Genomic DNA, 27,594 nt, shown 5'->3' with positions numbered 1-27,594 from the left:
TCCATGAAGAGTTTGGATTTGATACCCCGCTTTATCACTACCCAAAGGAGTCTCAAAGCAGCTAACATTCTCCTTTCCCTTCCTCCCCCACAACAAACACTCTGTGAGGTGAGTGGGGCTGAGAGACTTCAGAGAAGTGTGACTGGCCCAAGGTCACCCAGCAGCTGCATGTGGAGGAGCGGAGTCGCGAACCCGGTTCACCAGATTATAAGACTACCGCTCTTAACCACTACACCACACTGGCTCTCCATGTTTCTGAGCCTGTACTTATTGATGGGCGAGTGGGAAGGAGGCATGCCAAAGTCGTGGGTGGGCTCACTGGGTGCCCAAGAGCTCAGCATCTTCCTTCCAAACCCATTTGTGGCTTTGCTTACCACCCCGCCCCCTCTGATCACAGTGAAGGACTATCCAGTCATTGGGTGAGACCAGTTGAACAAAATAACACAACACAATGGCCAATAACAATGGCACTAAACACTATTGATAGACTTGTTCACCAGTCAAGGTGGAATAATTCAAAAGTTCAATATATACATAATCTGTCACCAAATATTGCCAGAACAGAGTTTCCGGATAACCAATCTGTTTCGTTCAATGCTTCATCGGTCAATCTTGATCAATTCTTCATCAGTCAGACTTGTAAGAATTAATATGATAAGGATGCAGTTCAATTTCTTAACAAGCATATTCTGATCCAGAGCATATTTTCTACAGTGTTTATATTTACTTACGTGTAAGATTGGCTTGTTAAGAAATTGAACTGCATCCTTCTCACGTTAATTCTTACAAGCATTGAACGAAACAGATTGTTTATCCAGAAACTCTGTTCTGGCGATATTTGGTGACAGATTATGTATATATTGAACTTTTGAATTATTCTACTGCGACTGGTGAAGAAGATTTCGAGACTTTGGTTGCAGTTTCTGATTGTTTGTATTAGTCTATAAATAGTGTTTAGTGCCATTATTATCAGCCATCGTGTTGTTATTTTGTTCAGCTTGTCTATATTGCAACACAGGGGTCTGTTTACGGATTGGGTGAGACCAAGCAGGAAGTCAACCTCTGCCCCTGAATGGCTGTGGGATCCAGGTCAATTGGTTTGCCTACTTTACATCACAGACAGTGAACAGGTGTAAAATTGGTCAGGTGAAGGGATAGTGCAGGTAAAGGATTTTGGCAAGTACCCTGAGGAGACAGATGGTTGAAAGGTTTCCCTGGATCAGTCTCCCAGGTGCAGAGGGCTTGCGGGCAGGAGACAGAAGCCCTTTGAGGTTGAACCAACTCAGTGATGAGCATCTGGGAAGATGTGTGTGCGATGATAGGGACAGGATACTTCAGGAGGTGTGGCTAGGAGGAGCACATGTTAAGGGCGGGAGAATCTGTCCATTTCTACTTTTCTCCATTTCCCATTTTTCCCATTCAGTCCTCCATAATTCCACATCAGTTCATATTTTTTTGTGTTGGTATCTATATCTATGCCTATATCTATATCTAAACCACTCATGAAAATTCATCAGTATTTTAGTGCGAATTTCGCCTGATGTGCACATTTCTGTGCTAAATTTCTGTACTAAATTTTGCCTGTTTGCCCCCTTTCCATGCAAAGCGGTTTCCTCTGATACCATGCTTCTTTTGGTATGTTATTTTCACAAACATATGCATTTTAATTGACACTTTACCCTAGTATATACACTCTTGTACAAGGCACATGACTGGAGAACTGCATTGCAAAATTCAGAGAGGTGAGAATTTTGAAGGTTGTGTATTCCTAGGTCTGCCCCTGTAAATGTAGCTTTGTTTGGGAAATATTCTGTGATCCCACCTAGCAAGAATGTGGATGGGGAACTAGCTGGGAACTTCTGCCATGCTAGGTAAAAAAAGGTAAAGGTGAAGGAGCCCTGCATGGTTAGGTCCAGTCAAAGGCGACTATGGGGTTGTGGTGCTCATCTTGCTTTGAGGCTGAGGCAGCCGGCGTTTGTCCACAGACAGCTTTCTGGGTCATGTGGCCAGCAGGACTAAACCACTTCTGGCTCAATAGAACACCATGATGGAAACCAGAGCGCATGGAAATACTGTTTCCCTTCCCACCACAACAGTACCTATTTATCTACTTGCACTGGCATGCTTTCAGACTGCTAGGTTGGCAGGAGCTGGGACCGAGCAACGGCAGCTCACCCTGTCACAGGGATTCGAACTGCTAACCTTCTGATTGGCAAACCCAAGAGGCTCAGTGGTTTAGACCACCACACCACCCGCATCCCTTCTGCTATGCTATCCTGAAGTTGCACTGCTATACATATTTGGCTGCCAATAAACTCCATTGACAACAATGAAACTTACTTCTGAGTTGACATGCATTGGATTGCAAGTCTGCAAGTATCTTGGGTGTAATAAAAAAAAAATCTATTTTCCGCTTTATAAAAGTAAATCTGAATGGCAATTTCAAGTTCACTAGCATGCATTTAAAAAGTTCAGTGAACTAGTTCGGTTTAGTAAGGTAGGAACTGGAGCTGGAGTTTAACTCCTGCCTTTGGTACGGATTCTTTGGCACTGTCTCTGCTGCTTTCAATTTTATTTCCCTGTGTGTGAAATGCCAATTAACCCTATACCTGTATCCTCTATTCAGTGGGGCTCAATCCCAGGTACCTGGGTCAGCAGTCCCCAAAGTGCTAACTAAACACTAGGTAGGGTGGAAATATTCTTTCACTTACCTGGACACATTGCTGTTGTCTCGGATTTTAACATGACAAAGAATGTTGGGCAGCTTTTGCAGCACCAGGACTTTTATCTGGTCCACCGAGCTGCAGAGTTTCAGGTAGCCTAAATAGAGGCCAGGAGCCAGGCGCTGTTGGCTCCTTCTGTGATAGGAAAGAGTGTCCTGTTGGAGAAGAAGAAAAAAGAGAGAGAGAGGAAAGGACCCTCCTTCAGCATTGGCCTAGATAAACTTTTTGGAATTGCTCCCCTAGAAAATGATTTTTTTAATAATAATATTTTATTCGTTTTTCCCATATAGAAAGTTACATTTGTTACTCAACAATTATATTCCAAGTCAACGAAACTAGTGGCTTCCCACTCACCCAGCATCCATGTTTATAACCCAAATCACATACAATTGCGTTTTAAGGTTCCGTCTTACCCCATTTCATCCCCACTAAAATGTTTCATAATATATTCTGCTGTTTTCTTACATTTTGAACCCCGCTGTGGTCTTTGCATATGGGAAATAGCTTTTCATATAGAGATTCACATAAGAGATTCTAAATTTGTATCTTTTATCAGTGCCGTCAATTTTGACATTTTTCATAGAAAACGGGTTAAAAAAAACCAGACGATGATATTGCAGGAAGAGTGTGTATGTGTATAGTGGTACCTCGGTTTTCGAATGTAATCCGTTCTGGAATACCATTCGGGTTCTGAAGTGTTTGAAAACCGAAAACTCAACAACCAAAAGCTAGGCCTCAGGGTATTGCATTCAGAAGAAGCCGCGTGGCATGTTCGACTTCTGAGGTGTGTTCAAAAACTGAAGCATTTACTTCCGGGTTTATGGTGTTCGAAAACCGAAATGTTTGTCAACGGAGACGTTCGAAAACCGAGGTACCACTGTATGTGGTTATATATATATATCTCCCTGCCTCTTGGGTTCCACTTTCCCTCCAATCACTGACTTTGGTACTGCAGCTACAGACATGCGCTTTTTGCTTTTGTTTCCGAAAGATCCATTGAAGTAAGCTCTCAAAATGAAGTGTGGAAAGGCTTGTGTATTTAAAAGTAATTTTTGGTAGAACTGCTATTGACAGGACTTGCACGAACAGTTGTATTAGAGGGAAAATAACATGTTGAGGAGAGGGGGCGGGCCTCCATGTGTTCAAGGGTGTGTGGAGATCAGGGGTGGGACCAACGAATTGCAATCCCGAGCCCTATAAATCTGTTGATTTGTAGACTAATGTTCGAGTGTCCTCTGCACAGAGGTGTCCATCTTGCACCGATTATTTTTTTTGGGGGGGGGGCCTCAGCTGATGCAGCAGAAGGAATCTGCCGGCACATTCACAATGGCTTCTTGTCAGCTTTGAGCCATGTATTTAGAACTGGAAATGATCCTAGACCTGTTGAGTTAAGTGCCTAGCTCTAAATGAATGAGAAAAGCATTCTAATTAATACATGGAAGATCCAGCACTAATTAGTCTCCCACCCCACCGCTTCAGCGTTAGGATGGAAGCCAGTTACAGACAATCCCACAGTAGTGTCCAATTAGCTCAGCTGCCAGGTACAGAAACTCATGGCTAAGAGTGTCTTTTTCGTCCTTGCTAATGTTCTCTGTTCTCCTCAAGCATATAAACTAGTCCCTCGATATTTGCTAAGGTTGACAGGAGGGGGCCAACAGGAGAAAACTGGAAATGCCACCAAAATTTGCTTTAAGCACAATTTCAGAGGTGAATTTGGAGGGCCCTGCTGAGGTTAACTATCTGAAGGAACTTAGGGAAGCGGACTTTTACTTTCTTGGGCTCCATGATCACTGCAAATGGTGACAGCAGTCACAAAATTAAAAGATGCCTGCTTCTTGGGAGAAAAGCAATGACAAACCTAGACAGCATCTTAAAAAGCAGAGACATCACCTTGCCGACAAAGGTCCGTATAGTTAAAGATATGGTTTTCCCAGTAGTGATGTATGGAAGTGAGAGCTGGACCATAAAGAAGGCTGATTGCCGAAGAATTGATGCTTTTGAATTATGGTGCTGGAGGAGACTCTTGAGAGTCCCATGGACTGCAAGAAGATCAAACCTATCCATTCTGAAGGAAATCAGCCATGAGTGCTCACTGGAAGGACAGATCCTGAAGCTGAGGCTCCAGTACTTTGGCTACCTCATGAGAAGAGAACACTCCCTGGAAAAGACCCTGATGCTGGGAAAGATGGAGGGCACAAGGAGAAGGGGACGACAGAGGACGAGATGGTTGGACAGTGTCTCGAAGCTACCAACATGAGTTTGACCAAACTGCGGGAGGCAGTGGAAGACAGGAGTGCCTGGCGTGCTCTGGTCCATGGGGTCACGAAGAGTTGGACACGACTAAACGACAAAAACAACAACAACAAGAACAACAACAACAACAACAACAACAACAACATCTCTTAAAGAGAAGTCCCAGCAAAGGAAGAATGGATACAAAAACTTATAGAATATGCAGAAATGGCGAAACTTACCGGAAGAATAAGAAATCAAGATAACAAGCTTTTTATGAAAGAATGAAAATGGTTTATTGAATATTTACAAATAAATTGTAAATAGATAAAAACATTAGCAGGATTATTGGAATAACCTGTGGTATCATAAGAGTATATATTTACAGTAGACAATTGTCATATTTTTCGCTCCAAAGATGCATCTGACTATAAAACTCACCTAGTTTTTAGAGGAGGAAAGGGGGAAAGCCCTGTATTTTTGAGGATCAGCTCACAGTTGTGCAGCTTCTTTTGCAAAGGGGAAAAGCCCCCTTTTTTGAGGATCAGCTCAAAGTTGTTGAGCTTACTTTGCAAAGGGAAAAAAAATCCTGTTTTTATGGGGTTCAACTCACAGTTCTGCAGCTTCTTTAGGAAAGGAAAGGGAGCTGTTTCTACCAGTTTCCAGACAGATAATCTAATCCGCCAGTCACATGTCGCTGGGGAAGCAAACAGCCTCCGTCTGCAGAACATTCAAAAATGGAGGCCTGGGCAAGGGGGTGGGGCTGGAAAGAGAGCCAGCGATCGACCACACATTCCCTCCATAAGACGCACAGACATTTCCCCTTACTTTTTAGGAGGAAAAAAGTGCGTCTTATGGAGCGAAAAATACGGTAAATAAGTTAAATGAATTTGGCTATGCAGAAGATATTTTTTAAAAATAAATATAATGAACCGCAGAAAGTGGGGGAAGGAAGTCAAATTTTGAAAAGTTAAATTGATTGTAAAACTAATGAAATGTATGAACTCGAAAAGTATAAATTAAAACTTAAAAAGGAAAGAAAGTAGTTCTTCGCACAGTGCATAGCTAAACTATGGACGTTGCTCCCACAGGAGGGAGGTTGGACTGGGTAACCAAATCTACAATTCCATGAAAGAGGTAGTGGCGGCCACCAGCCTTTCTGGCTTTATAGGCAGATTAGACAAATTCACGTAGGAAAAATGACTTCCAGCCATGATGGCTGTGTTCTACCTCCACTGCCAGAGACATTATGCCTATACTACTTGCTGAATTCGCAGGTCGACAGAGTGCTGTTGCGCTCAAGTCTTGCTTGTGGGCTTCCTGCAACCATCTGGGCAGTGCCTGTGGGAAGAGAATGCTGGACCACATCAGCCTTGGGACTAGGTGGGCCTTTGGCTTGATCAGGCAGGGATCTTAGCATTTGAGCCTGGATAGCTCAGTTGGTTGGAGCATGGTGCTGATAACGCCAAGGTTGCAGGTTCGATCCCCATTTGGGACAGCTGCATATTCCTACATTGCAGGGGGTTGGACTAGAGATGATCCTCCAACTCTAGAATTCCATGATTCTATGTAGACTCAATGGAACTTTTTTGAGAGCCAGGAACCCATGACCTTGCAAACAACTGCTCTATGTGGTGGTCTACCAAATCTATGCACAACAACATATAAAGAAGCGATCTTTTTGAAAGTCTCACCGAAAGTTTGCACAATTTCTCAGGGGCACCTCGTACATATTTATGGAGTGTATGAATACAAATTGATTGGCATCTCAGTATTGGCAAGGTTTGGCTCAAGCTAGGCTTGAAGTAAAATGCTTTGTGAGCCCACGCAGTCAAAGATTGGGTCTAGAAAATGTTGCTTACATTTCAGCACCGAAAAGCATAAGCATCATTCTTCTAATTCAGGGTTTCCCAAATCTGGGTCCCCAACTGACTTTGGACTACAACTGCTATCATCCCTGACCACTGGTCCTGCTATCTAGGGATGATGGGAACTGAAGTCCAAAGTCAACTGGAGACCCAAACTTGGGAAATCCTGCTCTAGTCAGTGGCTCCAAAAGCTGGCAGTGAGCGATACCCTATTTTTAAGACCATTTCCCTTCCAAAATCAAGCCTTGACCACTTAAGATGCCTTCCTGGATCTCCTGTCCTGTGTATCTTTATCTATCCTTTCTTCTTTGTTGAGAATTAAAACTGTTTCTACATATTATTTGCACACCAAACTCCACTCAGATAGCCTAAATTCTTCCGCAAAGACCTTCATAATGATAAGAGCAGATGAAATAATTGCCTAGGTGTACCGACTTCAAACGTCAGAAGCAGGAGATGGGCAGGTGCAACACTGGAATGTGGTGAAGAAATTGCCCCCTTCCCCCATGCTTGGGTACCAGGTGGCAGCCAAGTTAGTGCATGGGCTTTTGATGCCACCCAGTGGCAGTGGCTTACAAGTGTCAACAGTGAGCTACAACTGCAGTCCATCGAGAGCTAAAGCATTCTAGAATAAGATGCATGCTGATTGAGCAATGGACATCTAGGTGATTGGCCAATTGCCAATTTTGGATGGGGGACGTGGGTGGCGCTGTGGGTTAAACCACAGAGCCTAGGACTTGCCAATCAGAAGGTCGCGGTTTGAATCCCCACGACGGGGTGAGCTCCCGTTGCTCAGTCCCTGCTCCTGCCAACCTAGCAGTTCAAAAGCACATCAAAGTGCAAGTAGATAAATAGTTACCGCTCCGGCGGGAAGGTAAAGAGCGTTTCCGTGCGCTGCTCTGGTTCGCCAGAAGCGGCTTAGTCATGCTGGCCACATGACCCGGAAGCTGTACGCCGGCTCCCTCGGCCAATAAAGCGAGATGAGCGCCGCAACCCCAGACTCGGTCACGGCTGGACCTAATGGTCAGGGGCCCCTTCACCCTTTACCTTTATACTCATTGCTGTCCAGAGGTACCCCTGTGGCTAAGGCTGTCTTTGGCCAGCTTCGGTTGGTAAGACACGTACATCCATTTCTGGATCAGGATAGCCTAAACCAGGCTTCTTCAGCCTCGGCCCTCCAGATGTTTTTGGCCTACAACTCCCATGATCCCTAGCTAGCAGGATCAGTGGTCAGGGATGATGGGAACTGTAGTCTCAAAACATCTGGAGGGCCGAGATTTAGGAAGCCTGGGCTAAACCCTGTCATCCATGTGCTGGTGACCTCCGGATTGGATTACTGCAATGTATTTTAGGTGGGGCCGTCCTTGAGGCTGACCTGGAAACTGCAGCTAGGGCAAAATGTGGCAGCTCAGTTGCCCACTAGGGAGGGGAGTTATGCTGCTGCTGAAGCAACAGCACTGCCTACCAATTAGGTGCCAGGCTGAATTCAAGGTTGGGTCCAATAAACCTGAAAGATAGCTTCATTCCCTACATATCCAACTGGTCACTGTGTTTTGCAGGGCAGGGCATCCTGCATATGCCATTCTCCCAGGGGGTCTGTTCCGTGTGGTATAAAAATTGGGCCTATAGTGTGGTGGCACCTGCCGCTTAGAAGTCTCTCCAATGCACATTGAGCAAACGCCTTCTCTATGGGCTTTTTGGCATCTGCCAAAGAGGTTCAACTTTCAACTAGCTTCCTAAAAGCTTTACCCCAGGGTGGTATCTGTCCTGGATCTGAATTGATTTCATGCATGTGTTGTTGTTTTAATCTGTTTTTATATTCAGTGTTGTTTTTAAAAAAGTATTTTTTCCATGACATTGTTTGCTACTGTTTTTATATATGTTGCAGATCCCTTTGAGAGGGCTTAGGGGAAGCGATCCATAAATGAAATAAACACATTGTCAAAACCTTTTGCAAATGCCACTTTGCAAAAAAAAAAAACAAAAAAACCCTGCAGCGCAAGCTCGCACTGGTCTGCCGCTGCTATTCTCAAGGGCCCAGTTTGCCAATCCCCTAGAAGCTGTGGTTAAGAATCCTCAGCCCTATGGAGAAAGTATCCAATAAGCAGATCACTGGGTATTGCTCCTTTTTGTGCTTGGAAATACAATGCCGTTAAAACTCCTGAAGACAATTGGTCCACGTCAGACTGATGTCAGGGAAAGTCCTGGGCACGTCAGCCCAATTGGCTGCAAAACTTTGCTGCCGGAATAAAACCAGCCACCTAACATGAGCCACTTCCCATTCTTGCAACACTAGTATCTTTATGATCAGAAAGAGAACTCCAAGAGGGCTGGCACCACCCATTGGCATGTACTTACCGTAACTAGCGTCTATAAAGCAAAAGAAAGAAAGCATTAGGGGCGCAATAGATAGGGACGTGGGTGGTGCTGTGGGTTAAACCACAGAGCTTAGGATTTGCTGATCAGAAGGTCGGTGGTTTGAATCCCCGCGGCGGGGTAAGCTCCTGTTGCTCGGTCCCTGCTCCTGCCCACCTAGCAGTTCGAAAGCACATCAAACTGCAAGTAGATAAATAGGTACCACACCGGCGGGAAGGTAAACGGCGTTTCCATGCGCTACTCTGGTTCACCAGAAGCAGCTTAGTCATGCTGGCCACATGACCCGGAAGCTGTACGCCGGCTCCCTCGGCCAATAAAGCGAGATGAGCACCGCAACCCCAGAGTCAGCCATGACTGGACCTAATGGTCAGGAGTCCCTTTACCTTTACCTAGATAGAGAGCATTCCTTAAAGATTACTCTAATAAATGAAGCCAACTGCCATCCTGAGTTATGTGTGCCACTGGAGAGGGTGAGAATTAAGGCACCCGGCCCCATGCCTTCACTCCTGAAACTGTTGCATTATCTGCCATTGCTATGCTTGGCTCCAAGCAAGGCAATCAGATCTTCATTGTCACAAGTTTTCATGAACAAAATACCCATTTGATGATCATTAAGAGAACTGCACCCTGCCCGCAATGGGAACTTGGTGGAAATGTGATCAGACCTGGGGTGGTTTTTTTGGGGGGTGGGGTGGGGGTTGGTCCTTATATAAAAATATACTCTGTTCTCCTCACCCTGCTTTTTCATACGTGTAATGCATTTTTAATACCACAAGCCTAGCATAGATCCAGTGAGCCTATTCTCGCTCTCACATCTCTTTTAAATTAGGCAAAACCCCCAATGGGGAGAGCGGCGATGTGGTTTATTATGAGCTGCTGATTTTCAGTGCTTAATTCCGATTGCTCCAGCTGGCTTCTCCGGAGCCATTATGGAGTTAAATGGGTCGGCGAGATAAATGCTCGCAATAGCTAATAGACAGAAGCAGGGCTCCGTTGAAGCCAGGGAGTTGGCTCTGGTTTCTTGTGCCAGGGCTGCCTGTGAGGTTTTCCTGCACTCCCAGTTTGGCATTTCACGCTCTACCAAGCTATATGAGAAGAAAGGGCCATGGGATCATATGCCAGGACACAGTTTCTTGGCTGGATGTCTTTTGGTCCTGATTGTTAAAGTGCCACAGCCACCCTGCTTCTTGTTGAACATTTTCTGGCATTCAGGTTCTGTTGTTTTTGCCTAGCTGTCTTGCAATCACCATCTTGCTGAGCCTCTGCCTGATTTTTCTCCTCCTGCATTTGTCCCCATCTTTCTGCTTTGGCCCAGAATTCTTAACTCAGCTTGTTTGCCTGGTGTTCCTAGGTGGGTGTCGATTCAGCAAAGACTTTCGAATGACTTGGGCTATCCAGACCTCCCAGTAGTTGAACTTTGGCCCCTTGGCAATCGGTCTGACACTAAGTTCAACCAAATTAAATCTCGATCTGGTGTGTGCATCTGGGGCTGAGCCCAGCCGGTGCAATGCTGATATAACGTTGGCCATAGTCCCTCCCGCGATATGGGCTGTGCCCCATAGTGGTTGCTCTTTTTGAAAAAGAGAAAATTGGCTGCCCATGCCCCAAAGACAAATTTCCACTAAACAGCTCAGTCTGTTAGAGTAGGCTTCCTCCAACTCAGCCCTCCAGATGGTTTTGGCCTACAACTCCCATGATCCCTAGCTAGCAGGACCAGTAGTCAGGGATGGTGGGAATTGTAGTCTCAAAACATCTGGAGGGCCAAGTTAGAGTATGGTGCTGATAACCATCAAGGTCACAGGCTCCATATTCCTGCATTGCAGGGGGTTGGACTAGATGACCCTTGGGGTCCCTTCCAATTCTACCATTCTATGATTCTGTAGTGAGCTGCATTTCAGTTGCTGGGTCCCCAATTTTCAGGGTCCTCCCCCCGCCAGAAGGAAAGCTTGGTTAGTTGAAAAGTTTAACATAGCAAAAAGATACCTGGATTGTGATGAGCAAGATGTCCAATGCAACTGGCTCTTCCGGTGTTGAAAGGGATTTCCTCTGGCTTTGTAGTTTGGATATCTGCATCCACTTGCCATTAAAAAAGGAATAGAGAGTCTCCACTTCTCTTATTGTAACTATGATGATATTGCCATGCCGGTCCTTGATTGGTTCATAGTAGACTCGGCCCAAGTTGTGTGTACCAAGCAGATTCTTTATGCGGCAGGTGGGAGAGATGGGAAATGAAATACATCAGAAAGCATCATTATTGGCTTATTTTCACAAATACTGGTATATACACAACGTCGATGATCTGGGGACCTGAGTGGAACTGCTACCAGAACAGCTGGCCAATGCAAGAGGAAGAGACAGCATAACAGCTGGGCCTTTAAAATATCCACAACATCAGCTTTACACCTTCCCCACTTTTGCAAGATGGTAAATTCCAAACATGAGCAGCTGGCTATATCCCTCCTGGTGAGTCTGCAGATGTGCTGCAATGACAGACTCACTGTGCCTGGTATCTCGGTTTTCGAACGTCTCGGAAGTCAAACATTTTGGTTTTTGAACGCCGAAAACCTGGAAGTAACTGCTTTTGTTTTAGAACACTTTTTGGAAGTCGAATGTGCTTCTGTATTGAGTTTTCCATAAGTAAATGCTTCCGGGGGTAAATGAATCGGTTTTCAAACATTTCGGAATGGTCTTCCGGAATGTATTACGTTTGAAAACCAAGCTACCACTGTGTATCTTGTCCAGTAATTATGTAACCACAGTTCAAATACAGTCCTACCTTGGTACTCAAATGGCTTGGTTCCCGATCGCCGCAAACCCAGAAGTGAGTGTTCCGGTTTGCGAACGTTCTTTGGAAGCTGAACGTCCGACGCGGTTTCTGCGGTTTCCGATTGAGTGGAGGAAGTTCCTGCAGCCAATCAGAAGCCGCACCTTGGTTGTCGAACGTTTTCGGAAGTCAAACAGACTTCCGGAACAGATTCCGTTTGACAACCAAGGTATGGCTGTATACCTATATCAATCTATACATACATACACACATATATAGGTCAGAAGACATTGTAAAGACGAAGGGTGACATATGTGCCATGACCCTATAGCAAGTATGGCCGTTGGTCCATCTAGACCAGCATTTCCTGGTAGCAACAGCTTTCCAGGATTTACGATACTCTCTTCTGCTGGGGGTTTGAGCATGGATCTGTCTGCACACCGAACATGTGCTCTGCCGCAGAGCTGCGAACCCCTCCTATGCCACTGAGCCGAAAGTGAGGCAAACGTTCCATTCTGCTGCATTGTTGCCAGTTAATTGACAAACACGAATGGAAAAGAGAGAGAGAGAGAAAGAAAAGCAGTCTGGCATAGGCCGTAAATCACATCGCACCGAAACCAATGGCAAAGCTCCCATTGAGTTTTAATGGAAATGGACCACATCCATTGCCTTAGATCTCTTCTCACAGATGGTAATGGGAGTTTTCACACTTACTTCAAAGGAAGGAGAATTAATCCAAGATGGAGATCCATTTGAAACTCTCTCCGTGTATCCCTAAGGAAAAGTGCCAGGACGGCTGGGTAGAATATGTATGAATATTTGACAGTGGGGGTGGGGAACCTGTGGCCCTCCAGATGTTGCTGACTCCAACTCCCACCAGCCTTGGCCAGCATGGCCAATGGTCAAGGACGATGGGGGTAGCAATTCAGCAACATCTGGAGGGTCACAAAGGTTTAGATCTGTGGCTTATAGGGTTGGTTCACATGTTAGACTCTATAATAAGGCAGAACATGTTCGGAATCCTCTCTTGACCATAGGCCAACATACAGAGAGACACTATTGGGATTATCTCCTTTTGTCATCAGTAACGTATCTGGGTTTCTATCTTCTTAAGCGGAAAGGGCATCCAAAATACAGCCAAATTTGAAAGGTGCCGTTTGCTGGAGTTGTTTAGGGCTACAGAATGTGTCGATTTCTCTGGAATATATTTATGTAAAAAGCACAGTGTGTTCGAGAAAACAGCTTCGGCCATGAATATGAAAGCATTCTGGCAGAATGAATGAAAGCTGAAGGGGGGGGGGGACTTTAAAAAGGAAATGAAATAATATCGGCCTAAGGGCAAAATGAATGGGAGATGTACATGGGTTCTATGGCTGCACAGCTGCCATTCGTTTAATACTGTTGTAATTGTTGTTTTACATTAATATGCTGAAACTAAAACATTCAAAAGTTGTACATAGTCAACTGCTAAGATGAATAATTTGAAGGAGCCACAGTTAGCCTAAAAGTTGTCCAGTTTCCCATATTTTATTCAACTGTTCTTTTAACCGGTGGATATATATTTTTATTTCCTTCTGATACTTGGCAGCAAACATTCTTGCAGCAGTTACCATGTGTGAGATCAGTTCTCTGTCTTTATAAGACAATGGACCACTGCATTCTAACAGGACTTCTGCAGCAGAACTTCCTGCAAGATCATGATTCTGGCCAGGTCAACATCTTGGAGGAATCTGACGGGCCTTTCTAGATGTGTACAGGTTAATCACCACTGGAAACAGAATGCTAAACTAGGCAGGCAATTACTGGGGTTCGTATCCATCAATAAAGTACGTCGTTATAAGGCATGTTGACTCCGTAGCAATCAGCTCCTGAAGAGATGCCCAGATGTCTCAAAAAGAAAAAAAGAAAAATCCCTAGCATTTAAAATATGCTCCTTGCTTTGGAAGTTCTCAAAAGATCTACAGTCAGCGAGTCAGGGGTGGGAGCTGTTTAAAAGGAAAAAGCTGAATTGACAATGTGGCACATTGTACATGTATGAAAGCAGAGCGCCTGGACATTAACCTCAATGACATTCTCATCTGAGAGATAAAGCCACCCTGAGCTGACTTTATCTGCACTTAGCAGACACTATTTACTTCTGAACAGCATTATTAAAATTGTTTATAACCAGAGCACTCCAGAGCTGCCCGACACAGTGACTGCCATTTAGAAATGGCTTTAAGTAGCTATTTTAGCTGTAGGCATTGCCCTCTAATGCACACAGTAGGCGTTCTGTATCCTTACGGGCCCTCTTCTCTTCGGCTGCCCGTAAAAAGTTGCTCAGAGGGTCGGATAGACTTACTTTATTTATCATAAAGAGGTCGTATGAACACGATTAGTGCTCTATTTCTTTTGCCACAGGGGCAACAGACTACAACTCAGGGCCTCTTATTCAGGCTGGCTGTGCAGCTGGGCACAATTTGCGCATGTGGCTGAGGGAACACGGGATTTTTAAAGCTGAATTCTCCACGGCATTCACTTCTCACACAGCGAATGGCGCATTAGGTAGAAAATATTGAGCTCTGCAAGCCAGCTTGTGGGTTGGGATGCTTGTGTAAGTATAAACCTGTAAGCATCTGAGCATCGATGGGAAACTAGACCCTCCTATGAGACATGGTGAATTCTCCTTCTCTGCAAAACAAGGGGTGGGGATTGGATCTGGCCAGCTGGTGAAATCTGACAGGTGGATAGGGCCAGGGGCTTAGAGCGGGGAGTGCTGGGGGACCATGGCCCCGGGCGCACAACTTGTGAGTGGGTGCGAAACAAGTGCCCTCACCGCAAGCACCCCCAGCATGGCTCGGCCTGGTGTTCCTCTCCACCCACCAAGGGCCACGTTGGCCAGTGGGGCTCCCCTCTGTGCAGGCGGAGAGGCAGCTCAGCATAACCCCACTTTGATCCAGTGGGGGGGAGTCACTCTGGCCACATCGACAGTGAGGGCTGGGCTGGGTTGGAGCCCTCCCTCCCAGTGTGTGTGCACCTGCCCTGGGCACTGAAAGCCTCTGCTACGCCACAGGGTAGCTAGGGCTGTTGGGAATCTGTGTACGTGCAGCTACTCACACAGAGTCAATTAAGGTTTAGCAGACAGCCAAAAGGTCATGTGAAGGAGTAAATCTGCCTTTCTGATAACAGAGGCATGGAGACAGCTCCCTGATTGGTCAAGCTCTCTCAAGGAAGTGGTAATTAATGGCCTACTAACTGGAATGTGTTAGTTCAGAGGTTCAGAGTTCAGTGTGTCAGTGTAGGAGTTGTGAGTCGTGTCAGAGAGAGCTAGCAAAAGATCCGTGTTCTGTTCCTGTAAATAGTCCACTATATATAATAAACACCTAACTACAAGTTCCTTGTTCCTGCTTCATCTATCCTGTCTGCAGCCAAGTTGCCAATTGCTTCCGTGGATTCTGCGTGTACTCTGCTAGGTCTGGCTAGGGTCCTGCAACTAGTCAGAAAAGTTGTGAAACACCACATAGGTTTTGCCAATAGGGCATCTCATCTGTTGATCACTTGATGTTGCAGTGATGTTAGTTGACCAGTTTTGATGCACGTGGCTTGCAGAAAGCTGATCATCAGGGCTTCAGAGCACTGTGGACAACTAGGTACAGACTTTGGTGACCAGCTGATTGCTGGGGCATGCAAAGAACTGCACAGGGCATTATGCACAGGGCTTTGAAGGTGCCCGCCAACCACTTTTTGGCCCAGCTGTGTTTCTACCTGCCTCACACTTGATATTATATTGATATTGATTTCAAGTGTGGGGCAGGTGAGTGTAGCTTAGCCATAATGGGCCAAAGGTGAGTGTAGCTTAGCCATAATGGGCCAAAGGGGGAAGTCTGGTGGGCTGCATCAGGCCTGTGGATCACAGTCCCCACCCCTGTGACCTAAAATGTCATCAAAATCAAACGGTAGCAGAACCGTCACCTGGGGTTCCTCCTGGGTCCTGCAGGTGCCTATCTTAAATCCACCATAGTCCTGGGACTGATGGCAGTCTTCTTCGGACAGTCTTGGGACTGGATTGTCATGTGCCTGCTAAGGTACTTGGGAGTCAGAATCATTCCCTGTGGTGGTTGGAGCCCACTGGGGATTGGAGGTTTGGAAGGCAAAGGAGACCGACAGTCAATGATGCTAGCGCCATTGAGAGAGCTAACAAATTCCAGTTTTGTCCCTCATCCCCTTCCCTGACCAGAGGTGCCATCTTGCGCCCAGGATTGAGGGCCCCATTGCACAAGTGCGATGTTATGCGCACATCACATGTTGTGTGTGTGTGTGACGTCACATTGTCAGGAGGAGGCTGAGCATGGAGCGCAATGTGACACGGCTTCCTCTCTCTCACTCAAGAGGAGCCAGCCACTGAACTGTGCCATGCTTGGCTCTGTGTTCAACCTCCTCATTAAGGGGACCTAACTCCCTGGCAGCAGATATAGAGGTGGCTGAAGACACCTCCACCTCTAGGAGTTGGTGTGCCTGTCCCTGTTGAGTTCTACAAAAGCAAAACATTGAGACAAAGTACTGGGTGTAAGTTGGAAAGCAGGTTGGGGATTGGGGTGGTTGAAGGCTGACTGAGGCTGGTGGGGCAGCACCCCATTTGCCCCAATGGCTCAGCCTCTCCACTTGTTTCTCCATGGTCATGGCGTCACTAGGAACAGGAGGGGCAAGTCACACAATCCGAAAGCTCATCTGGAGGATGACCTTCCAAGGACAAGATGAGAGGACAGCCAGGAGGCCTCTATGGCGTCACACAATTACCTAGGGGTGTGTGTGTCTATCTCTGTGTATGAATGTGTGCAGGTCCTGCCAGATCCATTCAGCCCACAGACCACCAGCTGACCACCATTCAGTGGCATAGCGTGGGTTGCCAGTGCCCGGGGCTGCACAGAGGTGGTGGGTGGGCGGGAGGGCAACAGACGGAGTACGCATGCACATCCAACTGCCTAACGGCCCCTGCATCAACCAGGAGATCGCAGCTGCAGAGATAAGAAAAAAGAGAGAGATGTTCCATTGTCTGGAAAGGTCACTTCCTGGTTCACATTTTCAACGGAGCCCAACAATGGGCTGTATTGAGGCAGCGCCAGGTGTTGAAATTTTGCACCTCTAACAATTTTGCACCCGGGACAACTGCCTCTGTGGCCCCTCCCACACTATGCCACTGCCACCATTCACTTACATTAAGCATGTAACCTGAGCTATTTATTTGCTGCGTCACATTTAATCCCCCCCCCCCCGCTTCTTTCTTTCTTTCTTTCTTTCTTTCTTTCTTTCTTTCTTTCTTTCTTTCTTTCTTTCTTTCTGTTATTGATGGCCTGCAAGCTCCGGCTGGCATGTCGGACTCTGCTGCTTGCTTCACAGCAGAAGATAATTCTACCCCAGAGGACAGGAAGTGCTGGCGCAAGTGACAGCTGGCAGCCTCCTGCCCTCCAAAGCCATAAACCTGTGGAAACCTGTGACCGAAAAATACACCGGTGCCACTGACCTGTAACTGGGCTGTTGCAGCAAGCATTTTCTGCCTTGCTTGGAGGGCGGTGGATGATGACACGGAGACAGACATGTTTTGTCTCAGCCACCTGATATCATCCCACATACAAGAAAGCTGCAAAATTTGGGGTGGGTGGTTGTGGGGGAAGAGAGAAAGAGAGGATTTACTTTTTCCCAAAAAAAGTAAGCTGCTGTTCATTTTGTAGTTCTGTGGGTGGCACTGTTAATAAATGATCAGAATGACGTTGTCTCTCGCCAACGTGAACAGCACACATCTCTCCCAGTCCATCTGTGCAGCCATCCTATTAAAATATAGGTCACTGGGTGTTGTCAGTGGGGCCCAGAAGCGACAAGAGGAGAGGGTCACATTTGCATCTGGTACTTCTTAACTCTTCACAAATGTCTAGCCAGCTATTTGAGACTCTTTCCTCCCCCCTTTTACCATGAAGCTGTAGCTAATACCAGCCCCATGTCTATTTCCCTTTGGGATTTTAAGCAATAAAATACTGTCAAAGGACATCTGTGCCATTATGGCCCAAAGACTTAGCGGAATGGGGGCGAGGCTCCCTCAGTCAAATCCCAGACGCATCAAAACTGCTTTACAGGGGCAATGAATGAATGAATGAATGGTCTTCTAGGAATAGTTTGAAAGTATGGGGGTCCATAACCAGAACACTATGGATTGATTTATATCCCACCTGTCCTTCAAGGAGCTCTAGGTGATGCACACAGCTCCCCTCCCTCACCAATATATCCTCACAACAACTTGTGAGGTAGGTGATTGGATCCTTGGTGTCTAGCTCTCTGACTACCACTCAGGGGCCCTAACTATAATTACATTTTGCCTATGGTGTAGGCCCCCTTCAGTGCCTCATTCCTTGTTTTGTAGTACCTTTATTTAGGTAAAGGTAAAGGGTTGCGCTGTGGTCTAAACCACTGAGCCTCTTGGGCTTGCCGATCAGAAGGTCAGCGGTTCGAATCCCCGTGACGGAGTGAGCTTCCGTTGCTCTGTCCCAGCTTCTGCCAACCTAGCAGGTTGAAAGCATACCAGTGCAAGTAGAAAAATCGGGTACTGCTGTGGCGGGAAGGGAAACAGCATTTCTATGCGCTCTGGCTTCCATCACGGTGTTCCGTTGCACCACAAGCGGTTTAGTCATGCTGGCCACATGACCCAGAAAGCTGTCTGTGGACATACGCCGTCTTCCTGGGCTTGAAAGCGAGATGATTGCCACAACCCCATAGTCGCCTTTGACTGGACTTAACAGTCCAGGGGTCCTTTACCTTTACCTTTTTACCTTTTATTTATTGGCACTGAGGATATGTTGTCTTTTGTATAGTAACAAATGTTACAATCCCTAGAAATGACAGCTTTGAAACGTCCTATGTTACGTCTCAAAGAACTACTTTAACCCCCCAAAATTGTAATTGGGGTTATAGAATCATAGAGTTGAAAAGGACCCCAAGGGTCATCTAGTCCAACCCCCTGCAATGCCAGAATCTCAGCTAAAGCATCCATGACAGATGGCCGTACAACCTTTGCTTAAAAACCTCCAAGGAAGGAGAGCCCACAACCTCCTGAGGGAGTGCGTTCCACTGTTGAACAGCTCTTACTGTCAGAAATTTTTTCCATATGTTTAGTTGGAATCTCCTTTCTTGCAGCTTGAAGTCATTGGGTTGTTATTGTTTTATTTAATACTGAATTTATTTGAGGCAGAGCGTTAATACAATCATACCTCGGGTTACAGACGCTTCAGATTGCGGTTTTTTTGGGTTGCGGACCGCCAAATCCCGGAGGTACTGGAACGGGTTACTTCTGGGCTTCGGTGGTTGCGCATGCGCAGAAGCACTAAATCGTGCTTTGCTCATGCGCAGGAGCGCCAAATCACAACCCGCGCACAGACACGAGTTGCGAACGCTGCAGGTTGCGAACATGCATCCTGCACATTGCTCACCAAAGCCAGAGATTTATCTATTGGTTCAGGGATGGGAGGCCTTCTAGTTTTGAACATCTACTTTGGTCCCAAGCACTACACCAGAATTACAAGCAGTGGCGGAGCTTCATGCTCTGGCACTGGGGGGCAGAGAGCAGGTGGGGGCATGGCTGGCCTCCTGGGGGCGTGACGTGCGTCCGGGGGCGTGGCACATGTTCTGGGGGTGTGGTGCGCTGCCTGCGGGGGCCTGACACCCAGCGCGGGTGCGGGGGCAGACACGATGGCACCCCACCAGGATCGTGCTGTCAGGGGCGGTGCGCTCCCCCCCGCACCCCTCTTCCTCCACCAGTGATTACAAGTCTTGTGACTTCTCTCCTCCATTAATCCCTTTCTTCCAGCCGAGTTTGTTCAAGCATTCTGCCTCCCAGGGAGGGTGCAATGTTTAACTTTTTATTTTGCCTGTAGAAAACTGTTTTTACCATGCCTGACTCTTCTCTACAGTCTCAATTCCACCTACAGTTCCCTACAGTATATACGTATGACTTGGGTCACAACAACATATTCTCACACAACACAGGAATGCATGTTGGTGAGAAGGTGGCCTGGCTGTCGGTGAAAAGGAAGTAGATTTTGTGCATCACTCCAAACCAGACATCGCCCCCCCTTGCACTGACCCAGTCAGTTGAGTTTAATCAAGAGGAGATGGCAGGTTATGTTTAATGTACCTTTGTGAACCAGAGGAAATCTTGCATAATGGAACTGGCGTGAGAATCATCGATTTCCACAATCGGGATCTGATCTTCGTTGGTGACCAACATATTGTCTTTGTAATAAAATATCACAGCTAAATAGAGCCCTCTGAGGGGGGAAAAAAGAAAAGAAAAGAAGGTGATTTGAAGGCTGTTCTGGGAAGGCCAGAGAATTTCAGAGCGAGAGAGAGCTATTTCGTTTGCCTAATCCTGGCCTCGCAAATGACTGAAGCAACAGATTTCACTTCGTCGTTCCCAGAAATGAGAATTTCCCAGAAACATCCCAAAACTAAATTCCAGCAAATACTGCAAAATAGCTTCAAATATGTTGGAGTTGATACTGCCTTCCCTGTATAAGCAAAACAACTCACAATGTCAGTTTTTATAGCAATTCTGTTTAGACAAGTGGTACGGCAGGATTTTTACTTTCTGCCTTCAGAAATCAAGCATTATATGTGTGTGTGTGTGTGTGTGTGTGTGTGTGTGTGTGTGTGTGTTAGAAGTCAGTGGCTTTCATTGAGGGAGTATTCATTTGTTTAGTCATTCATCAAAAGTACATTTAATGTGTAACTCATTCAAATCAAATTAGATTTTGTTACTTACATTGTTTTAATATTTCCCCTCTTTCTAACTTTCAACTTTTCATTGCCCTTTCCACTGTGGCAGTAGACTTCTCTTGTCCATAATTTTACTACTCCAGAATGCCCTGGGTATCGTGTTGTCCCAGGACGTCCTGGGGGGGAATGGCATGCCATCCAACATTTCTCTGATGAAAATAGGGACAGCCTATTCAACAATAAAGGGACACGGGTGGCGCTGTGGGTTAAACCACAGAACCTAGGACTTGCCGATCAGAAGGTCGGCGGTTCAAATCCCCGCAACTGGGTGAGCTCCCGTTGCTTGGTCCCTGCTCCTGCCCACCTAGCAGTTCAAAAGCACGTCAAAATGCAAGTAGATAAATAGGTACTGCTCTGGCGGGAAGGTAAACGGCGTTTCCGGGTGCTGCTCTGGTTCGCCAGAAGCAGCTTAGTCATGCTGGCCACATGACCCAGAAGCTGTATGCTGGCTCCCTTGGCCAATAAAGCGAGATGAGTGCCGCAACCCCAGACTGAACCCAATGGTCAGGGGTCCCTTTACCATTTACATTTATTCAATAATAATAATAATAATAATAATAATAATAATAATAATAATACCCCCCACTTGACTGGGTTGCCCCAGCCACTCTGGGCAGCATCCAACATATTTTAAAACATAATTAAACATTAAAAAAAATAGGGACTTCGTACCATACACTTTAACATTTCTCTGATGAATATATGGATGTCCTAATGAAAAGTGGGATATTCCAGGATCACGTCAGAAAGTGGGACTGTTCCTGGAAAATAGGGACACTTGGAGGGTCCGAGATGATTGTTTGTGGGGAGGCAAGCTCAATGCTATTCTTCTTGAAAAATTGGTGCTGGAACTCACAATGAACATGTTCTCTTACAATGGCAATGGTGCCCATCTGAGTGGTTCTGGAACTGAGTTATGTTAAGTTCTGGCTGGGAAAACAAGCCCTGGGAAGCTGTCTTTAAGGGAAACTTGTCTATTTTTTTCACCCCTAATAAGCTTCCAAAGGTCCCCCAGAATGCAGTGTGAAAAGAGTTAATCACAGGACCTCTTGATTTATAGCAATATGATTCAGTGCTACGACCACCCGAATCAATGGGGTTATTTTGGATGTGCGCTAGTGCAACAGAGCATCATTTTGTTCAGCGTATCTGTAGCACTGTTTACATAAAATTCATTCCTTTTAAATATTTACGTTTGTAATTAGCTACATACATTAATCAGTGGATTTAGTGAATTGAAGAACCTCCGGGGAACTTTTTGGAAAGAACCAGCTTCTTATCAAAATACAAAGGGGGGGGGGAGGAAACAAACCAAGCACTCTCGGTGATGAAAGAAGACAGAATCCAGCCCTGTGCATAACTTTCATTCACAGAGACCAAAGCTTCCAGAGGCAGGCAGGTTATACTGGGACAGGGGAGGACAGCCAAAAATATTAGGAATCTCAGATATGGGTTTGATCAGGAAGAAAGCATTCAAATGGCTTTCTGCTGTCATTTTTAAAGCAAAGCAAGCCCAGGAAGTGATCCATTTTCATCAAAGGGAAACATCAGTGCCACCCCCAGATATTGAAAGGGCTGCTATCACATAAAAGACTATGGAACAAATTTGTTTTCCGTCGCTCCAGAGAGTAAGACCCAAAGGGCAGCAAAAGGTTTTGCGTTAAACATCGGGAAGGATGTCCTAACAATCTGAGTTGTTCAGCAGTGGGACAGTTTGTCTCTCATCCTTTGTTTTACCACCCAGAAGAGAATCCCAGACCCTCCAAGTGTCCCTGTTGTCCAGGGACAGTCTTGGATTTACAGAAGCTGTCCTGGTTTCTGATTTGATCCTGGAATGTCCTGCATTTCTTTAGGATGTCCCGATTTTCATTGGAGGGACACGGTTGGCACTGTGGTCTAAACCACAGAGACTAGGGCTTGCCGATCAGAAGGTCGGCAGTTCGAATCCCTGTGACGGGGTGAGCTCCCGTTGCTTGGTCCCTGCTCCTGCCAACCTAGCAGTTCGAAAGCACGTCAAAGTGCAAGTAGATAAATAGGCACTGCTCAGGTGGGAAGGTAAATGGCGTTTCCGTGCGCTGCTCTGGTTCACTGGAAGCGGCTTAGTTATCCAGTTACATGACTTGGAAGCTCTCTGTGGACAAATGCCAGTTCCCTCGTCCTATAGAACTAGATGAGCGCCGCAACCTCAGAGTCATTCACAACTGGACCTAATGGTCAGGGGTACCTTTACCTTTATTTTCATTGGAGAAATGTTGGATGGTATGGAATTATGTGATCCCCAAGCCAAGGAGGTAAGTAACTATACAACCTTTACAAGACATCTGAAGGCAGTCCTGTATAGGGAAGTTATCCCTGTGGAATGCCCTCCCATCAGATGTCAAAGCGATAAATAACTACCTGACATTCAGAAGACATCTTAAGGCAGCCCTGTTCAGGGAAGTTTTTAATCTGTGATATTTTAGTGTATTTTTGGTTTTTATGGAAGCCGCCCAGAGTGGCTGGGGAAACCCAGCCAGATGGGCGGGGTACAAATAATAAATTATTATTATTATTATTATTTCATATATGCTGGAAGCTGCTCACTGTGGCTGTGGCAACCCAGTCAGATGGGCGGTGTATAAATGATAAAATTATGATGATGATGGAGTAGGATGTCCCTATTTTCATCAGAGAAATATTGGAGGGTATACAATCCTGTTGACTTCAATAGGACTTACTCCCAGGGAAGTATGCCCAGTTTTGCAGCCTTCTGCGCTAGACATTGAAAGCAGTATCCTACAAAAATGACATGATTCCCTCAACTCTTGGAAACAGCAGATTATTAAAGGTGATTATAGTTGTTCAGACTGCTATCCCCTGCGCCCCCCCCCAACTTAAAACTCCCAGTTTCCTGGGAAGAGGGTTTGGTCTCTAAACAGCTCTGAGAATTGTAGCTCTGAGAGGGAAATAGGGGTTTCCTGGCAACACTCAACATCCTTATAAAACTACAGCCCCCAGAATTCTTTGGGGGAAGCCATGACTGCGGCCCAAGTTAGACTTTTAATTTACCGAATCCCGTAAGATCTGAAGGCCATGCCTTGACCCTTCTCAGAGGACGTCTGCTCCTCAGTGAATTTCCTTGCTTCACCAATGTCATCCGGTGAAGCCTTTTTCTACGTGACTATTGCCCTGGCACTCAATATTTTTCTTTTTCAGTGCTGAGCACTTTCTGAAATCAGGTCTAGGCTTACGTAAGAGAGAAGCTCTTGGGAGCTCTGGCTACATAGTTCAGATTCTGCCACACCAGACAAACCTTTTCAAAGTCTTCACAAACTTGTTTGAAGAATGGAAGAGGTGCTTCAGGCTTCTTGAGACAGATTGCTTGCGACCTGCGTTCTGCAATTTAGAACTATCTGGAGACGCGAATGAAAAAGAAACAAACAAATAACAGAAAAGAAAGAGAGAGATGTGATTTTGAGTTTTACAGAAATATTAGGCAGCACATTTATTTATTTTTTTGAGACCACAGACCCTCCAAGTGTCCCTATTTTCCAGGGACAGTCCTGGATTTACAGAAGCCTTCTGATTTGTTCCCAGAATGTCCCACTTTTCCTTAGAATATCCCTATTTCCATCGGAGAAATGTGGTGTGGTAGGAAGTTCCTATTTTCACCTGAGGGTATGGAGTTATGTGACCCCCAAGTAGGGTTGCCACCTTTGTTCTGGCAAAATACAGGATAGGGTGGGGTGGGGCAGTTGGGGAACGATTTCCCCCCCACCTGGTGCTGAAGTGACTTCAAAGCAATCCATTGCAGCTTAACAGGGTGGCCCCTCTGGAATTTGTCACACAGACACAGACACAAATTTGTAAATCTGTCTGCTTGGCTACCGAGAGCTTAAATACATGACATTTCACACATGCATTTGGAGAGGATCCCTAACATGGCAGAGACAGAGAAAAAAACCCCACCTGAAATACACCTGAAAGTTAGTCTCAAAGCGGCTAACTTTCTCCTTTCCCTTCCTCCCCCACAACAAACACTCTGTGAGGTGAGTGGGGCTGAGAGACTGCAGAGAAGTGTGACTGGCCCAAGGTCACCCAGCAGCTGCATGTGGAGGAGCGGAGACGCGAACCCGGTTCCCCAGATTACGAGACTACCGCTCTTAACCACTACACCAACCCTACCCCTGAGCCATGGAGATAAGTAGCTATACAACCTTTCAAAGACATTGAAGCAGTGGGGGAAATACTTGCTCCGGCACCTGGAGCGGCGTACGTCCAGGGGCGTGGCTGGCACATGTCCAAGGGGGCGTAGCACGCCACCTGCAGAGGGCATGGCGTGCGTCAGAGGTGTGTGCATCAAGTGGTATGCGCGAAGAGTGACAAGTGTCCCGGGGGTGCGTGGTGAGCACCAAGTGTCCCAGGGGCAGAGGCGTGGCGGCCACAATGTCACCCCACCGGGATAGCACCCAGGGCGAACCACCCCCCGCCCCCTTCATCTGCCAGTGGATTGAAGGCAGCCCTGCATAGGCAAGATTTTTTTAAATGTTCAGTGTGGCTGGGGCAATCCAGTCAGATAGGTGGGGTTATAAATAATAAATAATAAATAATAAATAATAAATAATAAATAATAAATAATAAATAATAAATAATAAATAATAAATAATAAATAATAAATAATAAATAATAAATAATAAATAATAAATAATAAATAATAAATAATAAATAATAAAATGGTTGTTATTGAACAGGATATCCCCAAAAGCTACTGTGGGTGTCTTCCAACATACCTTGAGTTACAGACGCTTCAGGTTACAGACTCTGCTAACCCAGAAATAGTACCTTGGGTTAAGAACTTTGCCCTTAGGATGAGAACAGAAATTGAGCGGCAGCAGCAGCAGGAGGCCCCATTAGCTAAAGTGGTACCTCAGGTTAAGAACAGTTTCAGGTTAAGAACGGACCTCCAGAACAAATTAAGAGAGCCAGTGTGGTGTAGTGGTTAAGAGCGGTAGACACGTAATCTGGGGAACCGGGTTCGCGTCTCCACTCCTCCACATGCAGCTGCTGGGTGACCCTGGGCCAGTCGCACTTCTCTGAAGTCTCTCAGCCCCACTCACCTCACAGAGTGTTTGTTGTGGGGGAGGAAGGGAAAGGAGATTGTTAGCCGCTTTGAGACTCCTGAAGGGGAGTGAAAGGCGGGATATCAAATCCAAACTCTTCTTCTTCTTCTTAACCCGAAGTACCACTATATATAAAAACATAATAAAACAGTAAACAGTAAAGCTTCCCTACACAGGGCTGCCTTCAGTTGTCTTCTAAAGGTTATATAGTTACTTATCTCCTTGGCCCAGGCAGGGGATAGCTCAGTTGGTTACAGCTAATAATGCCTAGGTTTCAGGTTTCCAGGTTTGATTCCTATATGGGGCCGCTGCATTTTCCTGCATTGCAGGGGGTTGGACTAGATGATCCTTGGGGTCCCATCTACTATTTTATGAAGCGGATGTAGCTAGGAAGGCTTGGGGGTCTCATACCTCCATACTGTCCAACATTTCTTTGCTGAAAATAGGGGTGTCCTAAGGAAAACTGTACCTTCCAGGATCAAATGTTTCCTGGAAATCTGGGGACTGTCCCTAGAGAATAGGGACACTTATTGGGTCTGGAAAAGGCACCCCCCCCCATTTAAAAAACTTATTTCATGCCGTGCTCCAAAACTGCACTTTGAGTGATGGAATATAGGGCAACCAAATTCCAGTAGCAATCACTCTCCATTAATGCCAATGTAAAGGACACACAGGAGAATCATGTACCCTGGCAGATCTCACTATTCAATTTGTCTGCTCTGGAAAGGAACAATAACTAGATAGCAGCTACTGAATCCTTTTCCTGTGGCAGAATGATTATTCCGCTTTACAAAGCCCCATTGTTTTGATTGGCAAGATCAAAGGTTGCACAAGGAGGATCCAGATTAAATTTGAAAATGTTGTCAGGCTTACCTTTCTTTGCTGAAGAAGATGGGTGGGGGGAACCCTGACATCTTTTTTTGTGAATTCTCAAAAGAGATTTCTCCTAAACTTGTCACATGGAAGGAGGCATCCGACTGCCTCTCCTTAACAATTCTGAACACATATGTCCAAAACCATATGTGCATTCAGCAATTTTTTTTATTAAAAGAATATGAGTACATTTGCACCCTAATTTGCACATTGGAAAAGGCGATAGAAATGAGGCATAAATTTAGCATCATTATCCTAATGCAAATATAAAGAACATTCAGATGCTGATAAATAATTCCCTCCCTGGACGGGAAGCTTGGCCACCAAAATGTTTTGGTGACAGAGGTTTATTTTTTTTTGGGGGGGGGGGAGTTATAACAGTAGGGCTGCCATACGTCTGGGTTCTCCTGGACACATCCGGGATTCGTCGGTTGGAAATAAGTGTTTGGATGGAATTTCCGAAAATCACGAAAATGTTCGGGATGTATGGCAACTCATTGTGGGATGTGATCCATGAGAGGCAGTCAAATACAACATTCCTTGTTTTCCTAGAGTGGCCATGCAAGGGGGTGTTTGGTTCAGCCAGTCGAAACTTCCTGTTCCTCCTGGGATTATCCCCCCATATGGGGTAGATCCACATGTACATATTTGTAACTAAGTCTGCCTTCAGGGATCCAACTGTGAACTGATGTAAGGAAACTTCTTTTATTGACTTTGAATAAGATTGTGGTGTCTTTATTCTTTTAAGAGGGATTCAAGGGAACTTACTAGAAACGTACAATTCAATCTGAGACAGACTGTATAATTGTATAATAGTGAGAGGCTTACACGAGCCTGCAACCAGCTATCTGTTGTGCATG

The 27,594-nt window shown here is 45.8% G+C and overlaps 1 protein-coding gene across 5 annotated transcripts in view; it reads right to left on the bottom strand.

Annotated features, from left to right (window-relative positions):
• The window catches only part of ANKFN1 (ankyrin repeat and fibronectin type III domain containing 1), a 281,459-nt gene that overhangs the window by 30,917 nt on the left and 222,948 nt on the right, over positions 1–27,594 (bottom strand). For all 5 annotated transcript variants that reach the window (XM_081849564.1, XM_081849563.1, XM_081849562.1 and 2 more), the window contains 5 exons: positions 24,055–24,154; positions 20,122–20,254; positions 17,464–17,580; positions 11,183–11,398; positions 2,712–2,878 (listed from right to left, as the gene is read on the bottom strand). In XM_081849564.1, the coding sequence (XP_081705690.1) occupies positions 2,712–2,878; positions 11,183–11,398; positions 17,464–17,580; positions 20,122–20,254; positions 24,055–24,154 (733 nt within the window). The remainder of the gene's footprint in view (positions 1–2,711; positions 2,879–11,182; positions 11,399–17,463; positions 17,581–20,121; positions 20,255–24,054; positions 24,155–27,594) is intronic.

This window comes from Podarcis erhardii, assembly GCF_964252035.2.
Source record: "Podarcis erhardii genome assembly, chromosome: 2".
NCBI lineage: Eukaryota > Metazoa > Chordata > Lepidosauria > Squamata > Lacertidae > Podarcis > Podarcis erhardii.
This window is presented reverse-complemented; position numbering and strand designations above follow the sequence as displayed.